We start from the raw sequence: 26,883 nt of genomic DNA, 5'->3' as shown, positions 1-26,883 counted from the left end.
AGTTGGTAGGATTTCTCTGTGAGGTGGCTCACTCGGCTGCAGTCAGCCAATTTTTAGAACGGTCTAAGGCTGCAGCTAACGATTATTTTTCTATAGATTAATCTATAGATTATTTTTTCGATTAATCGGTTAATCTATAGATTATTTTTTCGATTAATCTATAGATTATTTTTCCTTTTACCGATTATTTTTTTTATTCAAAATGAAGATGAAAAAATAAATGTAGGCCCGTTTTTTCAAAAGGCATGGCTTTTATTTACAAAAAAAAAGAAGTATGGCCACTCAGTCAACATTGACAACAACATGACTAAATATTCTGTAACAATGTAAACATTTAAAACTTTTAACATTTAACAAAATTAAAAGTAGCTTATTTGCTTTTTAATGTGCAAATATAAAAGTCAACATCCAGTGCAAATCTTAATATTCTGCAATAGTATAAGCATTTCAAAAGTAAAAGTATTGCTTATTTTGCTTTAAAATGTGCAAAAATAAAGATAAACATCCAATACAAAAAAGTGCAAAACGAAATATTCTGTAACAACAGTGTAAACATTTCAACAAAAGTGAAAGTATTGCTTATTTGCTAAAATGTGCAAAAATAAAGATAAACATCCAATACAAAAAAGTGCCAATCTAAATATTCTGGAGCACTGTAAACATTAAGTATTGCTTTTAAAATGTGCAAAATAAACATCCAGTCCAACACAGTACACAATAACCAATTCTACTCATTCCAGTGAGTGACTAACAGTTGTAATGAAGAAAGGTTAGCATGTGTACATGTTTGGTTCTTTTCTTGTTTACAATATTCCCAGCAGCTGAAAATAGGCGCTCAGAAGGGGTCGATGTGGCTGGAACGAGAGGTAATTAGCCTTCACCTCAAGCCAGGACTGCGAGTGAGCTGAGCTGCAGTTTATATTTCTAGAAGGTCAACGGGCTCATAGTGATGTTACTAGTAGTTGACTGGGAGGTGTTTATTATCATTTGGGGAGAGTCCGCTGCCTGATGCTCACCTGCTAAACACCTATCTGCTCCACCCTGAAGCGCTGACTACATGCGCTCTGAATACACACTGCTGATTGGCTGATAATGCTTCGTATGTACCAATCAGATGGTTGTGTGGGTGGGACAATGCTGCGTGTGTACCAATCAGATGGTTGTGTGGGTGGGACAATGCTGCGTGTGTACCAATCAGATGGTTGTATGGGTGGGACAATGCTGCGTGTGTACCAATCAGATGGTTGTGTGGGTGGGACAATGCTGCGTGCTGAGACAGACGCAGAGGAGCGAAGCAGCTTGTTAAGACTTTAGCAGCTAAAGTTAGCTTTAGCTTAGAAACTCGTTCGGTACACCCCCGTGCCGAACCGAAAGCCCCGTACCGAAACGGTTCAATACAAAACACGTACCGTTACACCCCTAGCAGATACAAATGACACATTCATGTTTTTGTGTAATGATGACAACGTATGCTCGCGCGGACGATTGACTAGTTGATGGTTTTCTTTTCAAATGTTCGTTCATAGCCGTTGTGCTGCTATGATAGGCCATTTCCGCTCGACACAGTGTGCATACAACATTATTAGGCCGTTTATTGAAATACTCCCACACTTTTGACCACTTTTGGCATGCTTTTCCCCCCTCGCTCGCACCGCTCGCATCGTCTGCTTTGATCGTCTGCTTTGCGGTCCGCCATGACGGTAGTGTGACGTAAATATGCGACGCGTCGACGCACAAAAACGGCGTCGACGTATTTACGTAACCGATGACGTCGACTACGTCGACGCGTCGTTTCAGCCTTAGAACGGTCTGCGTTACTTTATTTACAATAAAAATATCGATTGACGTTTACTAATCGATTTTATAATCGTCAATGTCCGAATTGGGATGCATCTAAAATCGATTATTTCCCCAATCACCGTCTTACTAGAATTAAAGTAGGGTTTTTCTAATCAATATCTTGCTGTATTTGTTTATTTTTTGATCATTTGCTTTCATCATTAAACTAAAAATAAGAAAAACATATTTGCAATCTTCATGAGACTTCGATAAGGGGATTAGGGTATTAAAGTACCGGTAGAGTGAAAAAACAAGTTGCCTCTATATTGAAGCTATTATCATACATATCTGATTTATGACAACAAAAGACTTCCAAAGTTTGCGAATGAATAGATATGATCAAATTAGTGTAAATCTTAGATTCCCGAGCCATTTTGAGAGATAATGAGCAAGCCAGTCAAGTAATTTGTGACGTAGAAGTAGCAACCACAGATCCCTTCCCCATCAACAACAATGCTGGTCAAGAAGAACTTGAGAGAGCCAACAAAGTTTACTTTGGGAAAAATTACCTTATATTTTTGAGCCCAAATTCAGAGTATGAGTAATAACTTATAGAAGCCGAGTGCCAAGCGGATGTAGCTTTATTGTAACAATATAGCATCAACAGCATTGCTAGGTGCTAAACATACAAACTAACTATGATAAACCATAATAAAACAAACACTTACTGTAATATTTCCACACTTGCTGGGATGTCGACTGACAGAGCGCTCACATAATCCCGTTTAGATGAAGAATCAATCGCAGTCCGCACTAAGGGTAAAAAAAAAGTTGCAGCAACCAGCGTCTTTTTCACTATCTCAGGGGATGTGAACGTGGACTAGCCTCTCGGTCCATGAATTATAATCTAGAATTTACTTTTAGCAAGTTTGAGACGAAGCAGAAGCAGCTGATGGCTTTAGTGTGTCAACACTAGCAGCGTAAGATACCATTAGCTCATTGCTATCAATGCGCCGCTAAAAGAGGCCCTCTGCGTATAATAACAATATCACTCATATTTGATTAATTTTCAGTTCACGACATGTAAATGGAGTATTTTTGGTGGTTTCTAGATGGATTATTTTAGCAGCACATGGCTTTCCATTTTTTGCATATTTCCAGTATGACTGATCTGATAATATGGTCAAAGTGCAAAACTGTTCCTATCGTGACGTAGAATGTACGGAAATTGCCGAAGATATTTGGAGCGGAATATTCAAAATAGCCAACTGAATCTGTGGCCTTTCGTGATGTTTAGACATACTTTGTGGATTTTAAATACAATTACATATGGTTTAATGGGTACAATGAAACACTATTAAGCATATAATGTCAACTTCCATAGCATTTCAATATTATAACTAAATTTGTTTTCCTCTTAAAACATGTACATGCTAATGCTGAAAAATGCTGCAACTGAGCTCAAATGCCAAAGGAAAAATGTATTGGGTTTCTCTGACTTAATCACTGTTTCATTACTTTTCCTTTCCTAAATACTTATACTTGCCTCATTACAAGAGCAGAGATTGTAGCACTACACCAATTTAGGTTATTGTTCATCTTCCATTTACATGTTATTGTTCTAGAGACACTTCTAGGTTGTGGAAAATGTTTTATTTGTATTATGTTGACCTGCACAATACCGTAAAGCAGCTACTGTTTGCAGTCAACTACATTTAAAAATGGAAATGTTTGGGCACCTCACGACTAGGGTTGGGTATCGAGTATCGATTGGAACTGGGACTAACTTTCCGATTCTCCTGGAATCGTTCAAAAGTTTGAATTTCGATTCCTAGTTTCGATACCCAATCCGCCGACCGGAAAAAAATATGTCCGCCAACCGGAAGAAGAAGCCGCTGAACACCAACGAAGAAGCGCCCACCCCCGGAAGTGTTAGCATAGCCGAGCAAGTCAGTCAAGCTCAAGCATGGATAGCGGGCGTCTGTGGTCGAAAGTGTGGCTTTACTTTACAAAAAAAAATGAAATAACCGCGAAATAACAGAGCTCCATGTCCATCAAGAAACGAGTGGAGAGAGAGCTGCAGATGTACCAGGACGTTCCACTGATACTTATGTCTGACGACCCTGCTGCATGGTGGTGGAACCAACAAAAGACTTATCCTTTACTGTCAGATCTCGCTTTCTCCTATTTATGCGTTCAAGCTTCTTCCACACCCAGCAAACGTGTATTTTCCACAGCAGGAGACACTATCTGTCCAGAACGCTCACGCATCCTGCCTGAGAAGGCGGATATGGTCATTTTCCTAAACAAGAACTGTCTCTGATTTTATACTGTACCTGCTGCTAATCTGGAGTGGGTTTTGCAAGTTGTTTCTTATTGTTTATTTGCTTTTCTGCACCAGGTTAGCCCATCAGTGGGAGCACGGTAACATTTTTAAGTACCTGCAGCATCATACACTTGTGTGTGTAAATGTGTTTTCATGAGGTTTCCTGCAGCATCATACACTTATGTGTAAAGGTGTTTTCATGAGGTTTCCTGCAGCACCATACACTTATGTGTAAATGTGTTTTCATGAGGTTTTCAAAAATAAAGCTCTCTTGAGGAAAGTGTACCCCTGGGAAAATGTATTCATAATTTATAATATTCATATTCAAGTTCATAGATTTGATATTTATATTCTAGTTGAAAACAGCCCTGTGAGGAATTTATAATAAAGGTCATAAAAAGTTAATAGACTTAAAATTGATGGAGAATGTCAGACTATTTCATTCAGAAAGACTGTAGGTTAGCTAGCTCATTTAAAATATCCTAAACTTTTTTTTGACCCTGCCTCTTAAAAGAATCGGAATCGAGAATCGTCAGGAATCGGAATCGAAACAGTGAATCGGAATCGTTCGAATTCAAACGATACCCAACCCTACTCACGACTCTTATTACGATTCAGGGGCTATGATTCTCTTATACATTGATTTGTGTATCTTTAATTAATTTATTGTAAATTATTATTATATTGTTCGTATAGTTTATATTATCATTATTCATTCTGAATGCATTACATTTATTGTAAATTTCGGACTATAAGCCAATACGTTTTTCCTACGCTTTGAACTCTGAGACTTATAAAACAATGCAGCTAATTTATTTGGCCATATAAAACATTATTGTATCCATTACTTTGGCATGTCTTTGAGGGGGGATGGATTCGGGATCCCTCGGTGCACAGTTGCTGTTACGGTCGGTTGCGGCTTGGCGCGCGGCCTGGTTGCCTCTGTGAGCAAACATTACTCTTCACGTCTCAATCAAGCAATGGTGGTTGAGGAGGGAAGGGTAGTATTGTTAATGCTTAACGTGTCACCGTAGCTTAATGATTTGTTTGGATGTGCACACTATGCAACTAGGGATAGGTACTGAATCCAGTACTTTTTTGGCACAGACCAAATCATGTAAATTTTAACAGTTCCTTGTTACGGTACCTGGATTGTGCATGATGTCACGCCCGGTTACCGACTCAGTCGGCTCTTCACACTTCGGCACTTGGCGATCACTCCAGCAGCACTGAGAGCAGACTCTGCCAAACTACCTGTAGGTAATGCTGCAATTTTCAATGCCAACAAAGAAATTGACTCAAAAAACGCTCCGACGCAATTAAAAAAGGTTCCACTTTTCCAAATATGTGCTAGCTTGATGCTAATATATTTTGGCTTTGCTATTGACATGCTACGGATAAACCTAAAGATTTTACATGGTGATCTCAACACCTCCAAATTCGTTAATGTAAACTACAATTCAAATGCAAATTACAGTCAAACAGCTGGTGCGTAGTAAGTACAATTCTTACAGTATTAACACAAAAAACCCCACCTAAATACACAATTCTGCATCCCATGGAAAGAAAAACCCTACCAGTCAAGAGCCTGTAAAATTGTCCTAACTCTGACACCCTACACGCCGCCCTTGCCTAAAGTTAATGTTTAAGTCTTGTCTTGTTCTAAGGAACCCAGTATGTTTTCCTTATTCACATGCATTTCCTAGTATGGCGTCACTCTGTTCTGCAGAAGGAAACAATCTTTTCTCATATCAGGAAACACACACTTCTGTTGCAAAAATAAAGAAGCTCTTTAACTATGCATATTTCTGCCTCACATGTTTGGATCGGTTCTTGTTTTATTTCAACTCACTAATTGGTGATTGGACCGTCTCTGGAAGTGATGTGCCCTCCAGATTGATTACTCATCCACTCACGACTGTGCTGTGTTCTATTTGGCAAGTGGTCTGAAAAACAAGCCTCATGGCCATGCAACACTGCTTCTAATTATTAGTTTTATTTACCCAAAGGTGTCTTTCATTTCCTCCTCTCCATCTTTCCTCCTTTCATCTCCTTTAATTGGCTTCGTCTTTGTTCATGATTTGCTCTGTCTGTCTTTTGTGTTTTTTTACTCATCTTTTTTAACACATTTTTTTTGTCGAGCTCATTATTGGTCTTTGAGGCCTTCCAGTTTTTTCCTCACAAATGCTTGTTAATTGTCATAGCTCGGCATTAGATCTATCCAGCTCCATTGTGTCTCCTAATGACCCATTCAGCTCAACTGTACCCTGTCAAAACACGGCCATAGTCTATAATTGTATGCTCTCACAGAGGCCTGGGCCGTTAACAACTTTTACGATATATTGACCTACAAATTATTTAAGAAAAACAATATTGTCAACATTACTTTGAGAACAAATTAACCACTGATTAAATAATACATAATTATAATAATGAAAATTTAAACTTTCAAGGCAATAACCTTGTATTCCTCGTATATTTTAACATAATATTTAGAATTTCAAAGTCAATCAATCAAAGTTTAATTAAATATCTCTGAATCACAAATGTCTCAAAAGGCTGCACAAGCCACAATTACATCCTCAGCTCAAATCCCACATCAGGTCAACCTCAACCCAATGGGAACGATAAACCTATGAAGATGTGGGGTGGCCCCCCTTGAGTGAGCGGTAAAATGGATGCCAAGTGGATACAGTTAATAATGTGAGAGTCCAGTTCATAGTGAGGCCAGCAGTGCATCCTGTTGTATGTAGATAAGCCAGCAGCGCAGAGACGTCACTAAGTGTGGCATAGAGCAGTGGTCCATCCCGGGTCCCAACTTGGAACAGCTACAGCCTCCTCCGTGGAAACTAATCTGTGGCCACCTGATAACCTCTCGGGCAGAGCAGAAAAGAGAGACGGCAGATCAACTGGTCTAAAAAGGAGCCTATTTAAAGGCTAAGGTACATAAATGAGTTTTAGGATGGTAATTAAATGCTTCTACTGCGGTAGCATCTCTAACTGTTACCGGTAGCGCATTACAAATTACTGGATCCCGAATAGAAAACGCTCTATAGCCCGCAGACTTTTTGGGCTCTGGGAATCACTAAGAACTCCGGCTTAATAAGCCGTAGTTCTTAGAACGCATGTTTCTGGCGGGGACATATGGTACAATACAATCAGCAAAATAAAATGGAGCCAGACCGTTAAGTATTTTATCTGTAAGTAGTAAAACTTTAAAATCACATCTTAAGTGCACAGGAAGCCAGTGCAGGTGAACCAGTATAGGTGTTTATATAATCAAACTTTCTTGTCTTTGTCAAAAGTCTAGCAGCCGCATTTTGTACCAACTGTAATCTTTTAATGCTAGACATAGAGACACCCGAAAATAAGTTACAGTAATCGAGATGAGACGTAACAAACGCATGAATAAGGATCTTAGCATTAGTGGTGGACATATTACGGAGATGAAAGAAGGCTGTTTTACTGTTGCTACTGTAAGAAGTCCCTTGTTGGGTTAGCCAATGATTCCCACCTGTAGCCCAGGTCTAGTCTCAAACCCAGGCAGAGCACATTTAAACACTTCTTATAATGAGTTCAAACCCCGGCCGAGTCATACCAAAGACTATAAAAATGGGACCCATTACCTCCCTGCTTGGCACTCAGCATCAAGGGTTGGAAATGGTTAAATCACCAAAAATGATTCCCGGGCGTGGCACTGCTGCTGCCCACTGCTCCCCTCACCTCTCAGGGGGTGATCAAGGGGATGGTTCAAATGCAGAGGACAAATTTCACCACACCTGGTCTGACAATCATTGGTACTTAAACTTTAACTTATTAATAATAATGGTTTATATTTTTATAATGTTTTTCTAGATTGTCAAAGCGCTTCACAGAGAAGTGAGAACCCATCATGCACTCCGACATTCACACTACGTAACATGTAATGGTGGTACTTTGGTCAAAATTGTGCATAGATTTTGTTCTACAGACCATCTTCAAGCCTCTTTCTGACTGTTTCTTCAGGATGCGCCATTTTTTGAGCGGTATTATTTACGCCTCTTTCAGGCCGAGCGCCCTTTGTCTGCGTCTCCAACTTGTCAGCCATGTTGTAGTTTTTAGCTCTTCCATATGACATCTACTGACAGATACAAAAGTTGGAACTATATGCTACTTTGTATTAGAAATGGCAACAGCAGATAATTTTAGCATGCTTGTGCATGTACGAACCAGTTTTCCCCACAACAAGGCATTGATGTTGCATGGTACGCGTCCTTCGTCCCTGACACATTCAAATTTGAAAGGACGCAGTCCACTCACTATGGGTGCCCCTCATTTTCCCATAAAAAAAAAACATACATTGTGAACAACAACTTGTGTTTAAAGTCACACTAACTTAGTTTAAGTGCAACCGTACATTGACGTTGTTGACAAAAATATGTGATAACATTTAAAATATCTTTATTTGTCATTAATAGTCGTGTTTTTCCAGACAAAAAATATGGATGTGTCAGCATTACTGGTGACCACTGAGCAACCAAAGAGACAAATAGCTCTAGTCTCTACAAAAATACAGCGAGTGAAAACTAAGCACGTCATGAATAACTTTGCAAAGCGGACCTGGCTTTCATAGATGTACGTCTGATGCAGGAGCATTTAAAGCAGAGGCTTGTCTCTCCTCCGTCAGATTGTTAGCTAGCGAGTTAACAACAGAGAGACAAAGTTGTATGAAAAGTACATTTAAATGTAATTTTAGCTAAACTGTGTCTATATACCTGTGTGAAACTTTCTTAACAGCACATAATGCTCTTTTATTTTGAAGCTAGGATTTGGTGTCGTTTTGTTATTACTGCTGTTTTGACTGGGCTTTTGTTTATGTAAAAAATATTTGTTTTCATCAGCATTTTGTTGGCCCTCGCTTTTAAATGAAAACAAATGCAATAGTTATTTTTGCCTAATGAGCAACATAGTTACAGTATAAAAATAAATATTTCATAGTGAAGTAGTCCTCTTTGGTATGCCTAATTGAATAAATATATCTCAAGCTGAAATCAAAAGCCAATGGCTAAATTAGGGCTACTATATATGTGTACCTTCATAATCTCATTAATCGACTAATCATTAATAGTACATTTTTAGTCAACTATCAAAATAGTCATTGGATGAAGGCCGTGTAACTAGCAAAATGAACCGTGTTGTCAGCAGACCAATCACTGTTTCAGCCTTCTGTGCATCTGCTCAGCGCAGACATGATCACCTGTACACAGTATCACGACATGCTAGTGTATATATGTATATGTAAACATGGGTTTATTTTCTTTTCCACTACTTGATGCTGTGCCAAATTGTGTCGATGGTGTTTTAACATTTAGGGGATGTGCAGTAACTGGACTGAAATAAAAATAAAAAAAAACATTCTGTGATGGCGGTGATGAAAAATACTCTGAATAGTGGTCAACAATTATGTTCTGACGCTGTCTGCGCATACATGTTGCTTACTACAAGATCCCATTTTTATTTTGCAAGCAGGAGAAGGGAACGCAAAATTTAGAATTCTGTTTAATTTCAGACACATTTGGAACATAAATGAATATATCTGTTAATTATAACCATATAACATACCACCATCAAATGAGTTTAATGCTACAATTTCAGAAATAGAATAATACAAGAAATAGAAAGAAATAAAACATGTTATTTGGCCCCAAGTGGAGGAGTTCAAGTACCTCGGAGTCTTGTTCACGAGTGAGGGAAGAGTGGATCGTGAGATCGACAGGCGGATCGGTGCGGCGTCTTCAGTAACGCGGACGCTGTATCGGTCTGTTGTGGTGAAGAAGGAGCTGAGCCGCAAGGCAAAGCTCGCAATCTACCGGTCGATCTACGTTCCCATCCTCACCTATGGTCATGAGCTTTGGGTTATGACCGAAAGGACAAGATCACGGGTACAAGCGGCCGAAATGAGTTTCCTCCGCCGGGTGGCGGGTCTCTCCCTTAGAGATAGGGTGAGAAGCTCTGTCATCCGAGAGGAGCTCAAAGTAAAGCCACTGCTCCTCCACATCGAGAGGAGCCAGATGAGGTGGTTCGGTCATCTGGTCAGGATGCCACCCGAACGCCTCCCTAGGGAGGTGTTTAGGGCACGTCCGACCGGTAAGAGGCCACGGGGAAGACCCAGGACACGTTGGGAAGACTATGTCTCCCGGCTGGCCTGGGAACGCCTCGGGATCCCCCGGGAAGAGCTGGACGAAGTGGCTGGGGAGAGGGAAGTCTGGGCTTCCCTGCTTAGGCTGCTGCCCCCGCGACCCGACCTCGGATAAGCGGAGGAAGATGGATGGATGTATGGATTTGGGACCTGTTGGATTTCCCAGGGACCCACAAAAATCAGTGGGTCCCGGGGACAAACTTAATTAATAACCTATCAACATCACTGAAGAGAACAGACAAAAATAAGGAACTTATTCACTACAATTTTGGGCTACAACTGAATAAAAATGGCGGATTCGCACAAGGTTCTTCAGGTAAACCTTTACCAAATATGGAGATATTTGCTGACGGAACTCTGGCAAATTCCAAAAAGCCTTGTTTGGAAAAGGGAAATTGGTTTTATTAATATTCTGCCATGCCTCTTTGGTTTAGATTAAAATTTGTGGGAGTCACAAAAACAGGTACCAACAGGGGGAAAAAAAAAAAAAAGGTTGCTTCGCATTAAAAATGACAGGCAGAATTTGGGCTTACAATTCCATTTCCTTCTCCTAGTCATATTAGTCAACTACCTGCCGATGCTTGTAAACTACTTACTGCTATTATCATGTTATTTTTCAGGTAAATAGGAAATGTCTTGTACCACTACTTGGTGTTGAAAGCTACAGTTAAAGTTAGACTTAGACAAACTTGAATGATCCACAAGGGAAATTGTTCCACAAAAAGACATGACATGCAAACTGTCTCGTTTATGTCGACAATTCACATGTCTATCAACTTAAGTCTTGTTCAACGCATTCGTCTTATTGACATGCACGGTCGGCCGCTATACAGTTATGTCAACATGTGTTGTAGCATTGTTAACCTTGTCGTTATTGCTAAGCAGTGTAAAAAGACAAAAGCAGCAAGTGTGGATGTACAGACACTTATCTAAGTGCTAATGATTGTCAGGTACCTGCAGCTTCTCATGTATAAAAAAGTATTATTCTGTTTAGATGATTTAATTGTTGCTTGAGGCACTTTTTTGGGCGGATGAGGTCCACTCACTCCACTGGTCAATAATCTGCATATCAAAATGGCACCCGTTAATAGAAATAGACTTAGACAAACTTTATAAGGGAAATTCTTCCACACAGTAGCTCAGTTACAAAGGATGTAAAGGTAGTTCACAACAGGTAGTTACAATAACACTAGAATGCATAAGTTACTGCTCACTAAAGAACATTGTGTACCTACCTCTGTGTGGATAATGTCTGATTGTAAATATGGTATTTTGTTTTTCTTTTGTTTCACAAGCTAAATTGTTTTGGTCACGCATAAATGCATTACATATTTGTGTTTAGTATAAATACAATTTCAAGATTGAATGTACAGTACATGTTGTACATATTAGTTGAAGTAGAATGCTCACAGAGGTTATGATGAAAGTACCGTGGAATTTCTGCAAAAGAAAGCAGCTGTTTTTCCGCAGTAATTGAAGGAGAACCCTGTGTCAATATGATTATCATCACAGTGCTACTTCATGGTTTGTTTCCTTTTTTCCTCCTAACTAACACTTTTCTTCTTTCCCCAGGTGAAATCTGTGAAGACAGGCTCAGTTTTTTGGACTATTGGCTGTTGTCTGTGCTATTTTTACATGGTATGTATAATTCACACACACATTGACACAATTGGCTGATATATTAATTGAGGCCCGAACAATTTGGAAGTTGTCCCATCATATTGCTATGGCTGACATAATCAGGGTGGGCAACTAAACAAGTAAACCATGGTCAAAAGCAAATAAATACAGTATCATGGCCAGTTTCCTAAAAACATTTTTTTTTAATTGATAATATTAAAAAGTTGTGATGGCTTCTATTACTGTATCTTCATGAATCAGGTAGTAATGCTCGCAAGTCCCTCAGTTTTTTTTTGTTTTTTTTCTGGACGACTTGTTGCTGCAAGCTAATGTTAGCGTAGCTGCTGCTTCTAGTACCGGATGCCTTGGCTGTGCGCATGGCATCATGAAATCTGAGGACAACCAATGAATGTTTGGACATAATGTAGGGCTCAGTGTCAGAAAGCTGGGTCTCCGTCAGAGGTCATGGGTCTTCCAGCAGGACAACGACTCAAAGCATACTTCAAAAAGCACAATGCAAACAAAAAAAATAAACATATGAACACCACAGCATTTGTAATTTCAAGAATTTTCTGGGAGAAGGGGTGCATTATCTGACAGAAATGCAGGGGTGCCAATATTTTTGGCCATGACTGTATGTTTATATATGTTTATGTATGTGTTTATGTATGTGTATATATACGTATAAATATGTATATATGTGTATATGTTAATACGTATATGTATTTATGTGTGCGCGTGCACATGTATTGTTACCTTATATGCAGTCTGCTATCCCCCCACCCCCACCCCCCCCGTCCCGTCCCCCCCGTCCAAATAATAAAAAATTAAAAAAATACTCTGTATTGAGCCGAGGGAATGCATTATGCATTAATCTCTACTCCTGTCAGGCTCATTTTTAAAGTAATTTATTTTCATTATCCCTGTGTATAAACACTTAAGATCTTGGGTATTTTGCTTAATTGAGGATTGTGACACTGCTAAATACAGAAGACTGTTTTTATTCTAAGATATATTTCAGGATTAGTCTTGTGTATTTATTAAATTATCACAATCTGAAAGGTATTTCATTTGTAAAGTTATTTAGCGAACTATTCATAGATTGCTTACGCTAGTGTTATTTAGCCTGTTTAGACGGAAAAATGTGAATGCCTTACATCAGGGGCATGCAAAAGTTTTCCATTTTAGGGTTGCACACTAAAAATCTAAGGATGATATTTTGATGTATTTCATTTTGTTCAAAAAAATCTGAAGAAAAATCCAATACGATTAGAAGTTTTGGTGCTGTTCATAGTTATTAAGCACTTTTGGCAACGCACACCTATGGGATGGAATGATAAGATACTGAAGAAACAAATTATACCTTTTCTCAAAATAACAACATTGGTTGTCTTCTGGTTATAAATGGCAACATGCTGTATCAACAACCTGTAGTAGAAACACAATCCTAATTGTTTACTGTTCAGAAGTGTGGTATGATGTGTGGCCTATGATTTAAGACTGCAGAAAATAATATATACCCCAGATTTGTATCAACCTTTGTTGTTTGAGCTGCTATTTAAAGTAGTCAATTGACCATTTAAAGCTCCACATTATATACACACACAGAGGCATCTTGCCAGTCTCGTGCAAACTCTGCACTCATTGGCTGCATTATGGTCCAACCTGTGATGTTTTGCTATGTTGGGTAACATGTAGCACACAACTAATCTGTACCACCTTTTCTGGGCTATATAAACACGCAATCTAGACAAGAGAACCTACTTTTTAGCATGCTGGAGCGCTCTGGGAGACACCCCGCTTGTGTCAAAAACACCGGCAAGTTTTACCATATTGCGCTGGAATGAACCAGATGCAAGAAAATGACATTATTTTATATAGACATTTGGAGATGTGTTGATATCATCATAAGCCATTGAAAAAAAATACAAAAGCAGACACTGCAGGGTTTCCCGGTAATATAATTGATTGTGGCGGTGCGCCACGGCAACATATTAGCTGCCACACCTTAAAAAATGAGGGGTTTTTAACTGAAAACAAAATAAAGTAATATGATGTATTAGGTGTGTAACGATTTGTTTTAACTTCGATTTCATAGTTGTCGTTACCGATACGATTCAGGGACTATCTCATGTTTTTAGAACGATATGATCTAAAACGTTTCAGAAAAAAATTGTTTATAGTATAATTAAGATTTGTTTTAAATGACATTTTTTTTGCCTTTTTGAATAAAATACAGTATAAGCATCAAAGGACAATGCCTCTTAATAATTCACGTTATAAAATGGCATTAATGTAAAGGCAATATGTGGAATTATTTAATTTTATTGTTTCACGGCCCAAATATTGGCAAGCACACAGACAGAAGTTGCTCTCTCTATCGTCCGTCTTTGCACCATAATCGCCTCCCTGTCACAGATCTGACATGCATTGGAAGTATTTTACTGTTTCTGCATCACAAGACACCATAAATCCTTAAAACGCCACCGCAAAGTACAGTATGGTAAAACTGTGCAAAGCACACGCTCAAAAAAAATGTCAGAATCTCCAACCCTGTACAATGAAACTATATACCACCCACATTCTAGTATACACAAGAAGATAATAGCATTTTTTTGTTATGCTCAACAACAATAATAGCAATGAGAAGAGTTCCTGCTGCCCACTCTACTCGAATGACCATTAAAATGTTCTTTTTTGTTTTCTTTAAGTTCATCAGTTCAATAAACATTTTGTGAAATAATTGTAATCTCAATTCTAAGCAAAAAAATTAATCATGCTTCACATTTTTGCCAGAATCATGCGGCCCTATTCTTCATATACAGTAAGACGGACATGATAATTCATTGTGTTCACTATTTTGCCTATTTTTAAGAAGAGTCACACAATCTTCGGCGCACAAGCTTAGTAGATCCGCTTTGGTTGTGCTATTCTCAGATATTTCCAATGATTGTGAGAATCGCTGATCGTAAGGTACCCTTAAATACACAGCCCTACTCGTTCAATCTTTTTCATCCTAATAAACCCCTCTCTGCTTTAACAGGGAGGGTTTTCTCTGTCAATACATTACTTTGGCCATTAACCTGACATACTAGGACTTTCAAAGATTGTTTTAGCACTGCATCTGTCACTCCTCAAACTTCACGTTAGTTTCCATCCTTAACAAATTTTATGAATCAGATGGATTCTTTTTTATTTATACCCCAGATAAACCTGGCGCCTGTTCTTCAAAGCCAATTTGTTGCTCTGTTCATGAAATAAAAACTCATTTTGAAAGATGTAAAGATGTCCACTTTTGGCTGACATGCATGCACTTGTTTGTTGCAGGTATCGGCATGGGGAGGGTACGTGTTTATCATCAACCTGATTCCCCTCCATGTGTTTGTGCTCCTGCTAATGCAGCGCTACAGCAGAAGAGTCTACATTGGTAAGATGCACTGTAGAATGTGAATTACTTGATCTTGACACTTCAGTTGAAATTATTGACAGACCATAGTACTGAAGTCTTTTGTGCACACAAACCTATATCTGGAATTATAATTCTGGCATCATTTGACATTTAGATATCTTACCAAGCCTTCTCTCTCTGCCTTTGTTTCTGTCTAAAGCATACAGCACATTCTACATTGTTGGACTTGTACTATCAATGCAGATCCCTTTTGTTGGCTTCCAGCCCATCAGGACTAGCGAGCACATGGCTGCTGCTGGTAAGTCCAATGTTCTTTGACTTATGATAGCTTCCTGACTTTTAGTATACAAACATTGATTCTGTAAACTGTGATTTACTACGGGAATGTATTCAAAAGACACGGCCAAATTGGTGAATGTATTGGGTGGAAATGTTGGACAATAATCTTGCATGAGGTACAGCATATACTGCAGAGTTTTACATTAAAAGTCAACTTACAGTACTTTCAGGCACTCGCACAGTTATTATACACTAGTTTTTGAAAAGAGAACAGTAAAAGCTTGTATAATTTGTTCCTGCCAAAGGACGGTAAGACGGATTTAAAATCAATAGGCCAGCAGGTTAGTAATAAATCACATTGTTAATAGTTCTGGCATGTGAAATGTCTGTGAAAATGCGTAAATCCGAGTATTGTGGGCTTGTAAGTAGTGGACTTGAAGTGGGTGTGGCATGGATGATTGTTTGGCGCCCAACAAAAGACTTGATGGAGGATTCTTCAAAAGCAAGGCTTCAGTCAGCAGATGTTAAAGCAGCATAAATCTACTGGAGCCTATCCCAGTGCACCTTGACACTGGACAGGTGAAATGCGCCAAAATATCACTGTCGCGTTTTTTTAAAGAAATATAAATACGATCCAAACAAAATTTGTTGAACGCTTGCCTTAGCCACAGGTATTCACACTTCCCCTTGCCTAAACGCCACACTGAGTTGCAGAACGGGGGAGATGATCAGAAGCACCGAAACAAGTGATAACTCAATGACGACAACCTTCTTCTTTTTATACGTATACTTTACTGAGGGAACACAATAACAAACCGGCCACTGCCGTTCACATAACAGACTAAACACCGGAGCCCGCGCATAGAGCAATGCATGCTGGGAATTACCGTAAATACACTAAAAGAGTGTACCATAATAATGCGCAATGCAAAAACAGAACATTTACAATCTCCCACTTTTTCTTTTTAGTTTTTTTAACACAAAAAATCACAGTCTATTATTAATGTCCATAAGTATGAAAATGTAAGAACATGGTGATCAACAAAAAAACTTATACAAAAAAAACTGTCCACAAAAGCATAGTCTCTATTCCAGTTTCCACTCTCCAACACTGAGTGCCTTTAGGAGCTGAAGTGCGGATGCACCTCGTTTTGTCAAACAGTCAGCTAGCTGCTCTCCAGTAGGTGCCCAGAGAATCTGTTGAATTCTTTTACACTGAAGAAGTTCTTTGATGCCACTTATTTCAAGGCGGAGCCTTTTCTCTGTCACTGACTTAGTAGACTTGATTGCGTCTGCAAGGGAGTGGTTATCAGTGACACACACTATTGGTAAGACATGTTGTGATACATTCCCTGTGGTAAGTTCTGCATGAAGGTCAGATAAAGAAATGGCACTGTCAACAGCATCGGCAAGGGCAAGAGTTTCTCCAGCAAGAGTGCTCCGTACGACTCTTCTGATCTTTTTTGACTGCCAATACACAGGGGAGAATCTTCCTTCCTCACCCATCAGCAGAATGAGATGTCCCCTCATCTGTAAGGTTTCCCAGCGAGGCGTCGCAGAACACTACTAGCTTTAGGTTCTGAAACTTCAGTGTCACATGTTCTGATTTCAATTTTCTCACGACCTTGTTTGTGTCATGTAAAGTCTGCACAGTAGCATGTTTTATGTTAGCTGCAAGGACACATGTATCAAACATAATATCCGGTCTACTTTGTCTGGCAACCCACAGAAGTTGACCTATTTTTGATCTCAGGTCATCAATTTCACTTTCAGTCAAAAGAGCATCCCGTCTCATGGCTCTGGAGATGTCTATGTGAATTGGCTGGAGATTATGTATGTAGATGTCTTGATGCATACATGTTACTCCATTTGCAGTGACATACTCCATGCCTACATAGCGAAAGCTGTCATGTTCTTCTCTGCCCACTTGAAAGGCAGATTGCAGGTGAGGGATTACAGTTGTTGTGAAAATCTGTGAACCACCCCAGATGAAATCATCAACATGACAAGCAAGCACCCCAGACACATTACAATCTTTATCCAACCAATAAAATATAGCAGGGTCAATTTGTGACATCTTTCCTCCAGTTTGCAACATTGTTTCTTTAACCCTATTGTACCAGTACAGTGATGCATCATTTAGTCCATAAACACATTTGTTTAGCTTCCATAGAGTTCCCTCACTCTTGGCTTCAGGTGGTGGACGAACATAGAAGTCTCGGGATAACTCATTTCCTTTAAGGAATGCTGACTTAATGTCCATAGAGTGGGGTGTCCATCGGTTTTGACATATCAGACATGAGTAGTCTAAGAGACTCTGAGGCACATGTTGGCGAGTCTTTTGGGAGATCTTTTGTGTTTAGCTCTTCAAATCCTCTCGCCATTAGCCTTGCTTTTGGAACTATGCCGTCTGGTGTGTCTTTGAGTGTACACACCCATCTTGTGGAAATGCATTTTTGTCCCATGTTTTTTACTTCATCAAACACACCGTGTTTCTTCTTCTTACTGATTTCAGTAAGTTTAGCTGATTAAAATGACACATCCTGTAACAAGTACATCCTCGTGATCAGATGGCTGTTCCACCCTGTCCAATGACTGAATCTGCAGTGTGTGAACCTGTGAAAGGTTAGCTGACCTTGTTGTGCCAGTGAGGTTAACTGGCTCAGTGTACTCCAGATTGTACCAGTTCTTGTGTTTTCCAGTTGCCTTTCCCGCTCGACCTAGCACTTTTGCTGTGTGTGAAATTCCAGTGTCTCTTTCCACATACTTAATGAATTGTCCTGCCTTTAGATTCATACTATGGTCTGTTCTTATGATAGAAGGTTGTCTGTCAGATGGATCATTATCTTGCTCATTGCTGTCTCTGTCATTATTAGAGCTCCCTGCCGCATTCTCTGTGTTAGGCACACTGTCTCCATCACTAGATACAGTATTGGGTAGATCTTCAACATGTTCAATGCCACATTCTGCTGCATTAAGTTCTGTCTGGCTTTCTTGGCTGTCACGAGACGTGTCAGTGTAGTGATCTGTGGCCTTGCGCAGTCTACAGCGATGCACCCGGACATAGGAGCCTCCATGTCTAACAAATATTACCACCCCGTCTCGTCCAATTACCACCACAATGCCTTTCCATTCATTGCAGTCCATTCTTTTGTAGTACACTTTATCTCCAGTTTCGTAGTATTCATCTGTGCTGCGAAGCTGTGTGCGCAGAGCTCTCCTGATTCTCTCAGAGCACTCTGCCTCAGTAAACGCTGTCCTTGCTTCATGTAATGCTGAAATGTGCTGTCCTACCCATTTACTCATGGTAGTGCCCTCCAGGGCAGGTGGTTTATCAACCAGCACAGAAGGTAGGTTCGGGTTTTGTCCAAACACCAGCTGGTATGGACTAAATCCATGCACATTGTGCATTGTATTCTTTGCCATCAAGGCCCAATCTAGGGCTGTTTTCCAGTCACAAACACTGCTTTTCTTCACTTTTAACAGGATCTCTGTAAGGGTCTGGTTATGTCTTTCCATCAATCCATTACTCCATGGACTGTAGGCAGCAGTGGTTTTCACTTCAATATTAAAGTTCTCAGCCATGTCCCTCATTTCCTCGTTATTGAATTCACCTCCATTGTCACAAAAAAGTCTTAGATGGGGCTCCATGAACACTCACCCAGGAATGAATAAAGTGCCTCACAATTTCACTGGATTTTTTTGTTGTAACAATGCTACCAGCACTGAACCTGGTGAAGTGATCAATCATGTGGAGGTACCACACATTTGGTTCTAGCTCGTGTAGATCTAATGCCACAGTTTCATTGTATGTTGAAGCCATTGGTAGACCAACTGATGGCTTTGGTTTGGGCTTGTTGTACTTGAGACATGTTTCACAGCTACTTACGATGTCATTCAGAATAGTAACACTCTCATCATCATTACTTCCAGCACTAATTAGTAATTTTTTGAGTTTATCAACTGAGGCATGTCCAAACTGCTTGTGAAGTTTCACCAATACTTTTGAGTTTTTCATCTTTACTCATGCCATCTCTAATGGCCAGAACTTCATCAGTTTGGGGTTCATTCTCACGGGTGGCTGTGCAATCTCTGTCCACTATGTTTACACAGTAGTGTCCTGAGGATGTAATCTCAAGAGGCACTGGTTTCTGAAACATTGTGGCTTTATCATTCTCAATGTCAAGCACTGCTTTTTTTTTTTACTTAGTAGTAAAGGAATGTTCACTGAGACCACCTCAGTCTCTATGTGGCACCTGGTTTGTCCTATTTTTGCTGGGACTTTTACTTTTTTTATGGAATGAACAACTTGTCCATCACCAAACTTAAAAGCTCTTCTACTCTGTATATTTTCATTTTTTTTCTTGTAAACTCTCCTTCAGTGTATGAATGTAATTCTCCAGCCATTTTTCACCACAGACTGTTCTGGTGCATGCAGTGTCAATTACAGCTGAACCTAAGGCTTCTACCATGAATATTTCAGCATCAGAAACTGACTCTTTAGAAAACAATGTAACATTGCACTCTTCAATTGTTTCTGTCTCTGCATTTTCCTCTGTCATTTTTACATGTTCAGCCTTATTTGGGCAGTCCTTAGCCCAGTGAAATGTACTCTGGCAAATAGCGCACTTAGATCTTCTGCCAAACCTATCCAGTGGGTTTGAGCCAGTCAATGGCGCCCTCTTTTGGTCGGGTTGGGAACGAAATTTCCTTCCGTCTCTTTTCCTTTGATCCACATAAAAAGCAACATCTTCGCGCATGTGAATTCCCCCGCTGCATGTGGGCGGCTGCACATTGTCTCCAAAAATCCTTTTTAAAGCTGACTTCATGCTTGCAAATGTAAGTGTTGAACAAGCTGTAAGCGCAAGCTGTTTATCTTTAACATCGAGACTGGCTGTATCCAACAACTTGAATGCCAAAACAGCGTCAGGAAGAACCATGTCAAATTTGCGCATTTTGTTGTACCTCTGCTCGAACTGAACGATGTAATCCACCATGGAAACTTCGTTTTCTCTCCGAATCTTGTCAAAGTCCGTGTATGCATCATAAGCTCTGTCCTTTTCTTCTTTTAAGAATACATTATCCAATGCCTTTACAAGGGTCTTCATCCCGTCATCTTTGTTCAAATCATCCGCAGGTATTTCCAAAGCTGTATCTCTAGCTCTCCCCCTCAATGAGAGAGCAACAGCTAATGCTTGTTTCTCCTTATCCAGATCGGTAACACGTATCCACATTTCAACCTCATTTTTCCAGCTCTCATATGACTTCTTTTCTTCAAACGCAGGAGGGACTCTGTAGTTAGCGTTGTTAGACATCCTCTGCTACCATTGATAACTCAATGACGACAACCTTCTTCTTTTTATACGTATACTTTACTGAGGGAACACAATAACAAACCGGCCACTGCCGTTCACATAACAGACTAAACACCGGAGCCCGCGCATAGAGCAATGCATGCTGGGAATTACCGTAAATACACTAAAAGAGTGTACCATAATAATGCGCAATGCAAAAACAGAACATTTACAACAAGCTCTCGAGTTAGTGAACCGTTAGCTTGCTTGCTTGTTGTTGCCTTCGTTCACTCTCTGAATCGCAACTTTGACGGCTATCTGCTTTTCTACTAATCATATTTGGATGAATACAATCCGAGCAGTTAGGTCCGAATCATTTGTCGTTCTAGATTATTTTTTAGTAGCCAGCTCGAACGTGACCAATTGTGTATTAAGAAAATAAAAACTGGTTTAAAAAAACAAACTCCTTGGCTAAATTTTAGACCACCAACCTTCGAACCGAGCAATCATACCATAGCTAAAGACGTATGTAGATGTATTTCTGTATAGCTTGTTTTTCCTTTTTTTGTTAACTAAGTGAAACAGTAAATGTGTATTGCGACACATTTCCTCTTCTGATAACCAGCAACACAATGGGCCCTCAAATTGTGCAATTGAAGTAGACGTTTTATGAAAGGCTGCAGTACTCTCGTCTCAGGTACTCTTTTTCCAGAAACAAACGGCCCGTGTCTGATCCACAATTTGGTCTCTCCTGCTGTCCTAGTTTCCAGATAAAATTGAATTACGTTCCCAGTTTTAAAGCTTTCTAATAAGTCCTTTGTGTGTTACTTTGCTGCAAAAGAGTTTTATCACTTAATATAGAAGTATCTTGGTATTTTCGGTATGATGAATGATGATGATAATTGTTGAGTGGTTAAACATAGCAGCTTTTGAAGAATCATCTGCACCCTTTTAACACTGCAGCAGGCATACAAGTAATCTGTTTTTCGCCTTTTGCACCAACTGTATCATAAGAGTCTTTGAAAATGTGCCACCAGAAATAATATCTGCCACTTTCAGTTTTTGGTAACTCTCAGAGAGCAAATATATTTTCATGTTGCATGGGTAGCAGCTGCTCCGAACATCTGGTGGTAGCTTTTAGGATGTACAATTGTAGATGATAGTAGAGTGACTGAGCCATGGACTTCAGTATTCATGACGGTGGCACACAAGCACAGACTTTCATCACCATTGCTGCTCTCCAGGAAACATGCAGTGGCTTCACTGTGGTTTGTGCAGGGCAGGGTGACATCACACAATTGGGAGTTGTTCAAAAGGTTGTAAAATGTTTAGTTTTTATGTCAAATCTACAAGATTTGCAGCATCATCAGGGTCTTGGTACTGTGTTGTTTTATTTAAATCAATAATTCACCAAACGGATTGTTGTACACAGGTCTGTTACTTTAGACCAAATGTCAAACCTATGACAATACAACACGATTAGCAGTTAGCAAAGCGTTAACTCAGCTGCTAATGAGCCAACATGCCAAATAGCTTAACACTTAGCTAGGATAACTAAAGCATAGAGAAACATTGTGAAACATTAATTCACAAGGCAATCTAAGCGGACTGTTTAAAGAGCTCTGTGACAATGACTGAGTAAAGGGAGATTAAGTACAACTGAAGTGTGTGTGTATGAGATAAAAGCCCAACTAATCAGATGGCCTGGTTCAGTTAAACAAATTTGGAAATCTGTCCCATGATGTTTATCTTTTACATATGTAAAAACAGCCAAAGGGACGATTATAAACTGACTTGTCAGAAGTTTTAAAAATTTAAAATCCTCATGGTGTCTTTTTAATTATTCAGAATGCCCACAGTGTTTGCTCAGGTGTGGTGTTGTCTTGTTTTTTTTCCCCAGGTGTGTTTGCACTACTCCAAGCGTATGCCTTTCTGCAGTACCTGAGAGATAGATTGACCAAACAGGAATTCCAGACACTCTTCTTCCTTGGTGTCTCTCTTGCCGCTGGCATGGTCTTCCTCACCGTGATATATCTCACATACACAGGTGTGTATTTCAGCCAACGCATGCTCACAGTAATATTTAGTCACATTGTGCTAGTGTTGTCCCGATACCAACATTTTGGTATCAGTACCAATATGTATTTAATTAATCAACATCCATCCATCCCAACCATTTTCTACCGCTTATTCCCTTCGGGGTCGCGGGGGGCGCTGGAGCCTATCTCAGCTACAATCGGGCGGAAGGCGGGGTACACCCTGGACAAGTCGCCAGCTCATCAACATCAAAATCGAAATTGAGGTTTTAATTAGTGCGGTAACCAAACAGCAAGTGACACAGGTTCCCCCCGCTCGATTCGCCAATCAGAATGGTTGAGCCTTGTGTCCTTTGCCTCCTGGCCTCAGTCAAAGAAACATTACATTTGTGTGCGCTACAGTGGAGGCAGCCAGTACGTCAATAACAAACACCACTTGCACATTGGGAAAGGTTTTAATGGTGACTAGGTCTGGGCCGATAGTCAATAAGTCAATCGATTGCTGTGTCAGTGTGTTTATTTTCTTCGTCTCTCGCTTTAAACAGGGCGAAAGAGGTTTCACTCTGTGCATCACAGTGAGCTCTCTTTTCAGTCATTCACAAAAGTTCTCCGTGTGCAGAGAGCGAGATCGCTAGCTTGCACACACAAGAAGCACGGACCGAGAGCCTCTCAACTCACTAGTGATAAATTGTTCAAAGTAACAAAAATTAAGAGTAAACAAATTTAATTAAAAAGCCAAATGTTGTGCTGTGGGAATATTTCAGCTTCAGATGGGCAATATGAGACCTTCAACACGGACGGACAAACGAGCAACAACGTCGTGATGGCAACAAAAAAAGAAAACCCGACCTAGTTTTTCAAAATGGGAAAAAAATGCACTTTAAGATGTTAATTTATTTCCGCTGAAATTTTGCTTACAGAAACGAGTCCATTTTATTGTATTGTTTATTTATTAAGAATAACAAAGTTATTTAACTTCCAATTACAGTAAAATAGTAAACAATTCTACAGTAATCAGAAAAATAAGTTTATATCCTTTTTAATGTTTTATATGCATTGTTATATGATTACATCCCATTATAAACACTGTCTAAATACTGAAGAAATAACGGATACAAATCTTAAACGCCTTGATTATGTCTGCATAAAGCCAAATATTTTTGAAAGTAGATTATTGCATATTAATCTAAAGTGTGGGACTTTGAGACACACATATGTTAATTGACAGTCTAAAAGTAACATGTCGTCCTTCATTCGGTATTTTTGCAATTTTATGCATTTATATGTATAAAATATAAAAATGGCAAGGCAAATCAAATTGCAATCACAATTTTGGTGAGAAAAATTGCTATTAGGTTTTTTCTCAATCGTGCAGTCCTAATTTAAAGATACATTTAGAAATAAAGGAAACACAAAAAATGTCATTTCTGGCTTTATTTTAAGAGAACATCTTAGGATGACACTACATCTAATAACGTAAAGCACTGCCATTAAACATAAATAACTTTTCTTACAGCATTCTGATTAATTTTAGAACACTGAAATGAAATAAAATGGCATTCGAATTGCCGTATTTTTCGGAGTATAAGTCGCTCCGGAGTATAAATCGCACCGGCCGAAAATGCATAATAAAGAAGGAAAAAAAACATAAGTCGTAGTGGAGTATAAGTCGCATTTTTTGGGGAAATGTATTTGATAAAACCCAACACCAAGAATAGACATTTGAAAGGCAATTTTAAATAAAGAATAGTGAACAACAGGCTGAATAAGTGTACGTTATATGACGCATAAATAACCAACTGAGAACGTGCCTGGTATGTTAACGTAACATATTATGGTAAGAGTCATTCAAATAACTATAACATATAGAACATGCTATACGTTTACCAAACAATCTGTCACTCCTAATCGCTAAATCCGATGAAATCTTATATGTCTAATCTCTTACGTGAACGAGCTAAATAATATTATTTGATATTTTACGGTAATGTGTTAATAATTTCACACATAAATCGCTCCTGAGTATAAGTCGCACCCCCGACCAAACTATGAAAAAAACTGCGACTTTTAGTCCGAAAAATACGGTACGTAAAAATGTTTCTTTTTCAAAGTAACAGTGCGCTCCAATCACAGACTTATGAAATTCAGCCCATTCACTTGCATTAGTTTTCGGGGCTGTTTTGGCCCCGCTAATACGCCAATAATTGGGCATAACGGGAGCAGTCAATTACATTTTTGACATGTTTGTCTTGTAACTTGTTGTGCAGGTATTGATACTTGTCTTTCAAGTGTTTTGTCAAGCTAGCTTGGAAGTATTGAAACCTTTGGGAAGGCATGTTTTAAAGCAACTGCTTCAGTATTTGTTGCTTTACCTTTATCTTCTGCTTTAAAGCTAAAATATATCCATTCCATATTGCACTTTGTGCAGCCTCTTTATTGTGTAAAGTTGCCGCTTTCGCCATTCTCCCTCTTCTGTCTCCCCCGGCCTTCTCTACGCAGTTTCCATTTGTATGCGCTCTGTTGGCTCACTCACAATAAGGGATTGGTACCAAATTCAGTACTTTTATAGTCACCAACAAAATTCCGCCAGGACTACATGTTACTGATTCCATATTTCGATACATTTGTTGCGTGTGAGGTAATACATTTGTCAAACAAACAAGCAGCATTTTGATTGCCTTTAGATAAAGTTATCATTTCCATGTCAACATAGCAAGTAAAGCCTGATAGAAAATACTCAAATGTACTGTGAGGCTCCACGTTTTAAAATGTATTGCTCTATGCCAATTTACAAAACCCCGTTTCCATATGAGTTGAGAAATTGTGTTAGATGTAAATATAAACGGAATACAATGATTTGCAAATCCTTTTCAACCCATATTCAATTGAATGTACTACAAAGACAAGATATTTTGATGTTCAAACTCATAAACTTTATTTCTTTTTGCAAATAATAATTAACTTAGAATTTCATGGCTGCAACACGTGCCAAAGTAGTTGGGAAAGGGCATGTTCACCACTGTGTTACATGGCCTTTCCTTTTAACAACACTCGGTAAACGTTTGAGAACTGAGGAGACACATTTTTTTAAGCTTCTCAGGTGGAATTCTTTCCCGTTCTTGCTTGATGTACAGATTAAGTTGTTCAACAGTCTGGGGGTCTCCGTTGTGGTATTTTAGGCTTCCTAATGTGCCACACATTTTCAATGGGAGACAGATCTGGACTACAGGCAGGCCAGTTTAGTACCCGCACTCTTTTTACTATGAAGCCACATTGATGTAACACGTGGCTTGGCATTGTCTTGCTGAAATAAGCAGGGGCGTCCATGGTAACATTGCTTGGATGGCAACATATGTTGCTCCAAAACCTGTATATACCTTTCAGCATTAATGGCGCCTTCACAGATGTGTAAGTTACCCATGTCTTGGGCACTAATACACCCCCATACCATCACAGATGCTGGCTTTTCAACTTTGCGCCTAGAACAATCCGGATGGTTCTTTTCCTCTTTTGTCCGGAGGACATGACGTCCACAGTTTCCAAAAACAATTTGAAATGTGGACTCGTCAGACCATAGAACACTTTTCCACTTTGTATCAGTCCGTTTTAGATGAGCTCAGGCCCAGTGAAGCAGACGGCGTTTCTGGGTGTTGTTGATAAACGGGTTTTGCCTTGCATAGGAGAGTTTTAACTTGCACTTACAGATGTAGCGACCAACTGTAGTTACTGACAGTGGGTTTCTGAAGTGTTCCTGAGCCCATGTGGTGATATCCTTTACACACTGATGTCGCTTCTTGATGCAGTACAGCCTGAGGGATCGAAGGTCACGGGCTTAGCTGCTTACGTGCAGTGATTTCTCCAGATTCTCTGAACCCTTTGATGATATTACGGACCGTAGATGGTGAAATCCCTAAATTCCTTGCAATAGCTGCTTGAGAAAGGTTTTTCTTAAACTGTTCAAC

At 39.4% G+C, this 26,883-nt stretch overlaps 1 protein-coding gene across 1 annotated transcript in view; it reads left to right on the top strand.

Moving 5' to 3' along the window:
- The window catches only part of stt3b (STT3 oligosaccharyltransferase complex catalytic subunit B), a 128,760-nt gene that overhangs the window by 59,026 nt on the left and 42,851 nt on the right, over positions 1-26,883 (top strand). The window contains exons 4-7 of the mRNA XM_062030022.1: positions 11,856-11,921; positions 15,231-15,330; positions 15,512-15,610; positions 22,786-22,932. Coding sequence (XP_061886006.1) covers positions 11,856-11,921; positions 15,231-15,330; positions 15,512-15,610; positions 22,786-22,932 — 412 coding nt within the window. The remainder of the gene's footprint in view (positions 1-11,855; positions 11,922-15,230; positions 15,331-15,511; positions 15,611-22,785; positions 22,933-26,883) is intronic.

Source organism: Entelurus aequoreus, linkage group LG20 (genome assembly GCF_033978785.1).
Source record: "Entelurus aequoreus isolate RoL-2023_Sb linkage group LG20, RoL_Eaeq_v1.1, whole genome shotgun sequence".
In the NCBI taxonomy this organism is placed as follows: domain Eukaryota; kingdom Metazoa; phylum Chordata; class Actinopteri; order Syngnathiformes; family Syngnathidae; genus Entelurus; species Entelurus aequoreus.
The sequence above is the reverse complement of the archived record's forward strand: the minus strand, read 5'-3'. Positions and strand labels throughout refer to the sequence as shown.